The sequence below is a fragment of the Astatotilapia calliptera genome, chromosome 17, assembly GCF_900246225.1.
Source record: "Astatotilapia calliptera chromosome 17, fAstCal1.2, whole genome shotgun sequence".
NCBI lineage: Eukaryota > Metazoa > Chordata > Actinopteri > Cichliformes > Cichlidae > Astatotilapia > Astatotilapia calliptera.
This window is the reverse complement of record NC_039318.1, coordinates 37,414,237-37,420,291: the sequence shown is the minus strand read 5'-3', so window position 1 is coordinate 37,420,291 and position 6,055 is coordinate 37,414,237. Positions and strand designations below refer to the sequence as shown.

Here is a 6,055-nt window from a genome sequence, read left to right as displayed (position 1 = left end):
AGTTAAACAAAGTAAGTATGATAATATAGTTCTGATAAATTTACGACGAGATGGAGGAAACCTGTCTGGAGGCTGTCTGAGCTTTAAGAGGCGAACTGCGTCTCGAAAATACACACATAATAACACAAAAACACTTACCTTCCATAAGAATTTATATGATCCTATTATCTACTTCATGACAAACCTTGTTTCCTACAGGCTGTTTGATTTAGCTCACTGCAAATTAAATTGTGGGTTATTGCAAGTCATCACTGAAAAGGAAAACAAAAAATTAAGTTGTGGTTTCAGCATGCCAGGAGGAGTTCAGGGGGTCACGGGTGAGTCAAGTCTGTGCTTCGATACAGATGAAGTTATCATACACGCGACAGCATCCGTCTGCACACTATTTTTCTTCCGTAACCTTATGCAAACTTTTGAAAACTTTCTTTTTCTGATCCCTTTTTGAAAATTTTACTTCATTTCAAGATGAGTTACTAAACTCGAGAGTATTTACACCAGGCCTTTTAATCTACGCAAAGTACGCACACTTAAACTAAAGGGTTTAAGTGTGTGGAGTGTAGACAGAGGTGGTGGGAGTGAAGGAAAAAGTCGTCAGATGACAGAGTAAAATTCTTGGCTTCATCTCCTGGCAAATTCTGAAGCGATCCTCTGCTGCTTAGGTTCAATATAGACTTAAAATATGTGTGAAATTGTGTGAAATTTCACTGTATTTTAGTTTTACTAAGTATGAATGGAAAATGGAGAAAAGCCTCGCTCTGTCCGAAGGCTTAAACACATTTGAAATCCTAATTTTACTTCCTCTTTGAGCCGCAAATGAAACGTGCAATTTCTACAATTCGAAAAAGCCCAAACTCACTACTTTATAACCACCTGAACAGGAACTACTAATGCAAGATGTTGTGGACTCCATCAGCGACTTCCTGGCCACAGTGGTGAGCATTCTCACCCTGCCTTTAAAACCCCCAAATCTATATCGTGTATGAATGAAATGCAATGGCAAACATTCGATTTTTTATTATTATTGTTATTATGACTGACAGGAGTATGTTTACTTAAATACTAATACAAAGGTTAAAGGGAAACCTGGCGTGAGCAACTTTAAATGCGATGATGTTGACACTGTGCTGAGTCATGACTTGTGGGGTAAGATTACACACAGGAACCCCAACATTAACCATTTCCTTTTTTGTGACTTCCTCCATTTGTTTCCAATTCCCAGTATGACCTGTGCAGACATGAATGAACCCGTCTATGATCACAGTGATGAAAATGAAGCTGCGAAACGTTGATCTTTTTCTTACTTCCTCTGTTTTTAAATGCTGTCAGAGCACCCGGGATACATCAAACATACACGTGTAACACATTTGGGGATGTCTGTTTGTACAAACCCTGATTTTTTACAAGCAGCCTGTGTAAATCTCAATTGAATCGAATATAAAAACTACAAAAAAACCCTGTTAATCATTATTTTTACAAGTAGATACAGCGTTGGAGTCAGTGTTACAGTTTTGGCTTGTATCGGGGTAGTGGTGAGGGGAGTTGTGCTCTCTCTCTCTTGCTCTCTCTCTCTAAATATATATATTTATATATATTGTATTAATAGAAGCTGCTCTCCTCACATTACTGTAACTGTCTCGCCCATATTCTGAAGCACCCATATCTGGGTCACTGATGTTTCGTCATCAACTGGATGTCAATCTTTTCCTTTAGACAACAATCCCAAAACACTAGAGCGCTGGTGGAGATGTTACGCTTGCCTATTTATTGAAACCCAGCTCAATATTTTCATATTTTAATGTAACTGTCTTTCTTAGATCTTTCTTCCTTTGGTTCTTCATCAGCAGCCAAACTCTTCATTTACTCTATGTTGTTCTCTTCATCGTCTTCCATCTGAGGCTGCTCTTTCTCTGGCAACAGGCCGTAGCTGTTGAGGAAACCCTCCACGTCAGTAGCAAAGAATTCCTCATTTAGATGCTGTGTGCAGGACAGGAAGTTTCCCAGTAGCTCTCCAGCTTTGTACACGAGCAGCGTGGGTAAATATTCATCCGAGAAGCGCTCGGCGGCACCGGAGGCGACGGCGTCAATCTTGCAGAACTTTACGGTGGGATACTCAGTGGCCAGGCAGTCAAGGCAGCTGTTGAGTGCCTCGCAGCCTTTAATCCCATTCTTGTAGATGTGCACAACCACAACCGTGCTGTGATGCTCCTTTTCAATAACTTCTAGGAAAGCCTCTCCACTGTCCAGGTCATACACGCCTTCAAACCTTGGCCCAAAGCTGAGCTTGTCATGCATCTCTTGCATGCACCGCTTTCTGTAGCTCTTTAGACATCCTTCATCCTCCTCCTTAAGCAGTTCATACTCTTGGACACTCATCTGAAGGAAGTGTATTAAAACAGTAGTTACATTTTTGGGTTGATATTTATGTGCAGCATTTGGAATGGCAAACATTTGCTGCTCGAGGCCAAAGTTTTCTAAATTAACTGAGAATTTCTACAATTTCCTGCACATCGGAGTTAAGAACTGGTTTAGCACTGTGGGAACTGGGTTGTGTCATACCTTGCGGTTAAGGTTTCCTCTGGAGGTATCTTTTGCTTTGCTGGGGGATGACATTTGTCTCAGCAGTTCCCTTTTTGCAGGATTCAAGTTTTCTTGGTCCATGCTTTCCAACTTAAACCTCCTCCAGTCATTGATCACCCCTTTGGGGCCTACGGAGAAAGCAGATAGTTGTTTGTGTTCAGGGAAATTACTAATGTCTGTGCTAAACTATTTATGAACGCAGAGTGGCGAGAACGAAACAGGAGTGGGAAGGCAGATGCTTCAAGAGACAGGATTTAATTCATGTCTGTCAGTCCTGCGTGTGGGAGCTGTGCTTTTATAAAGCAGCAGTCATACAAGTCTTGGTTTTAACAGTGATGTCGTATATATTTATGTTTGAAACCACTGGTCACGCTTATGGATAAGGAAGTGTACCAGTTACCTCCGTGTTGCATAATAAAAAGAAGATTAGCATCTGTTAACGTCTTACAATCCTCCAGGTCACTGATGTACGGTGGCTCTGAGAGGCCAAACGGTCTGCAACTTAAGAAAACACCAGCAATAAAAAAAAAATGCTGCAAAAGCACACAAAACACAACGGAAACAGGAAAAAAGAAAACAGAAATAGAAAAAACAAAAACGGAAATAGGAAAAAACAGATTTCCAAAAGCACAAGGGAAGTGTTTGTGGGGAGACAATAACTCGACGGACCAGTTGCAGTTTTTTCCTATTTTTGTTTTCTTTTTTCCTAAATCCGTTGTGTTTTGTGTGCTTTTGCAGCGTTTTTCTTATTGCTGGTGTGTTCTTAAGTTCCAGTCCGTTTGGCCTCTCAGGGCCACCGTACTGATGGCTTGTTTAAAGCTTTGATTTTCAAACAATAAAAAACATCCACAGAGAATTTTATTTAAAAAGATGTGCAAGAGTGTCAGCAAACTCTTCTTCTATTTCTACACTTCAGTTTAACACACACGGCCCAGTTTTATAGAATCGTCCGTGTGGTAGATTGGAAATGTTTATGACCGGAGAACTGTGATGCCAAAATTCATGCTTGAGATTTAATTTGAACAGTAGCTTGTCCTAATTTCTTAAGATATGCTTGTTTACCATGTGACTCAGACACATCCTAACCCATGTCAGGTTGCGTTAGGTTGTGTTTGAGCCACAGCCTGGCCCTAATCTTTGTCAGGTTGCTGATGAAGTGGTGGACGTGAGGTTGAAGTGCCCAGACTCTGCAGATTTACACTTCGCTCTGCTTTTTTACTCTAAAAACGATTTTCTTGATGAACAATCTCATAGTGTTTGTGAAAACACCATAAACACAAAGTGTCAGTTCCTGTGTGAGGTTTTAAACGCCATGTCGCCTCACCTGTTTGGGTCGCGGTCTCTTCCAAGTCAATCAGTCGCTCAGACATTTTCCTGGTTGGTTAGCTGGAGGACGAAAATCGAGAAAATGCCGACATGGCGCCATTAATGATTTAGATAATGTTTGGGTTGTCACTGCAACAGATTTAGAGTCACTGCTACTGGATATCCGGTGACTTCCACGATTTTTAATTAAATTAATGCAGTCTAAGAGGATTACTGACCTGCGGCAGACTTGCGTGCTTGCTGTAAGTCCTTAAAGCTACTGCTTGAAGAATGAGCTGATGAATGTGGTCACTAAAATCATGAAACGCAATCATAAACACAAGATTACAAAATCACAGTGATGCTGCAAATTTAGTGATTAAAACAGATGTGTGAATGCAACAGAAACTACACATTTAGATGCATTAGCATATTCTTATTGCAAATATATTCTTAGTGCAAATACTGGTAAAATTACCATCTTGCTAAACGTTTGACCTTCGCACTGCTTCCTAATGTCTCTGTGATGCTGCTGTTTGCACAGGTAGGTTGGCCTACATCCACCTCTATGCTGTAGCCAATATCTGATTGCATTAAATGATCTGTCCCCAGGGTTCCAGGTACTGCAGTCCTGCTTCCTGTATGCAGTCACAATGCTCATCTGGGGTAATGATCTTTATGACGGCAGGTCTAAGTTCCTCTAAGGTCACAGTTTGCAAGATGTAATTTTCTGTGATTAGCTCTAGCATTAGCAAATGGAGCTAGGTAAACAGCCTATACTTGTTATTATTATTACTATTATTATTGTTATTATTATTATTATTGTAGGTCTGTTTCTCTGTGTGTTGGTGAGAAATTGACGTCTCGTAACCATCTGACTTCCAATTAGTCACAGACCCGTGACTAAACTCAGCACTGTCAGAATGAACTCTTTGTTTGTGTTCTGCGCAGAAGCTTTTACTTTAAGTCATCAAAGAAACGAAATGAGAATAAACAAAAACAGCCCCTTGGATACATAACGTGGCAACATAATGTAAATTATACACATGAAACATAAAAAAGGCCCCAAAGTCTGTGTATGTAAGCAAAACACACTGACCAAATAACTCGTATACTTTAAATGATTTCGTTCAAAACTCAACTTCACATTTCTAAACCCGCCTGTGTGACTTTTTACTGCATTATTAACAAAGGTTGTCTTACCTCCCACGGTCACAGTGAGGTCCTCCCTTTGTAGCAGCAGATAACCTTGCACTGATCTCCACTCAGTCACTTCACTGAGCTATCTGTTGCTGGACGGTGTGTGTTTTTGCGTGCTTGTGTGTGTCTATTCCAGCCAATGAAATTGGTCTAATGGAGATTTCAAAAGCAACCCGGTACGCCGAACAGAAATAGAGCGCAGATCCTAAGAGGATTTCACTTCAGCAATTAGAAGACTCGACTTGATAAAGGCCTGACTACACTCGACGAAGAAAGAGAGAGAATGACAAAAAACTGAAAGAAAAACGTTTCTTTTTTAAAAAGCTTCTTTTCTTTTTTCTCCCATATCGCACATTTAATGCATCACTTGATCAGGCAGCTGATAAAAGCCATCCCTATTCAAGAGCAGTACACAAGAGCCACTGTGTTGCATTTTTTATGAGCAGCGCATTAAGAGTTAACTCGAGGAAAAGCACCATATCCCCAAGATGAACTTTCAAATAAAGTGATCCTGTCTGGAATTCAAAGTTCTTCCAGGCATAGAGCTTCACACGAAACACATGACGGGAATCTTTCAAAACACAAAACACCGCTAGCTAAGGGTGGGGAATATCTAGTGATATGCTTTGTCATGTGCTTCCCGACTGTTTTCCACACAAAAATCCCACTCATTCATTTCTAAAACCTAGATTTCCCTCACAGGTAGATTGGTCGTTACGTTTCAGAATTATGTAAAATTTTATTTTGAGGTTAAAAAAAACCAAACAAAAACAAAACAATGTCAACATGTGATCCTGTTTTATTCACTGGTTATAACCAAGTAAGAAATACTGAGAATATTAAGAAACACAAGTAGTAAGAACAAAGCAGAGACAACTGTGAAAGTTGTGTGTGGTTAGGTAATTAAGTTCTTCAAGTTAAGACAGAGTTCAGCACGAGCTTATAAAACCTAAATTCTTGTTATAGTTTTGTC

At 40.0% G+C, this 6,055-nt stretch overlaps 1 protein-coding gene across 1 annotated transcript; it reads right to left on the bottom strand.

Moving 5' to 3' along the window:
• Nucleotides 1–999: 999 nt before the first annotated feature.
• Nucleotides 1,000–5,243, bottom strand: pdcb (phosducin b). The gene is made up of 5 exons (XM_026147502.1): nt 5,086–5,243; nt 4,122–4,194; nt 3,902–3,963; nt 2,557–2,705; nt 1,000–2,373 (listed from the first exon to the last, which is right to left on the bottom strand). The coding sequence occupies exons 3-5, from the start codon at nt 3,945–3,947 to the stop codon at nt 1,858–1,860; spliced, it is 711 nt and encodes a 236-aa protein (XP_026003287.1). The 5' UTR covers nt 3,948–3,963; nt 4,122–4,194; nt 5,086–5,243; the 3' UTR covers nt 1,000–1,857.
• Nucleotides 5,244–6,055: the final 812 nt, after the last annotated feature.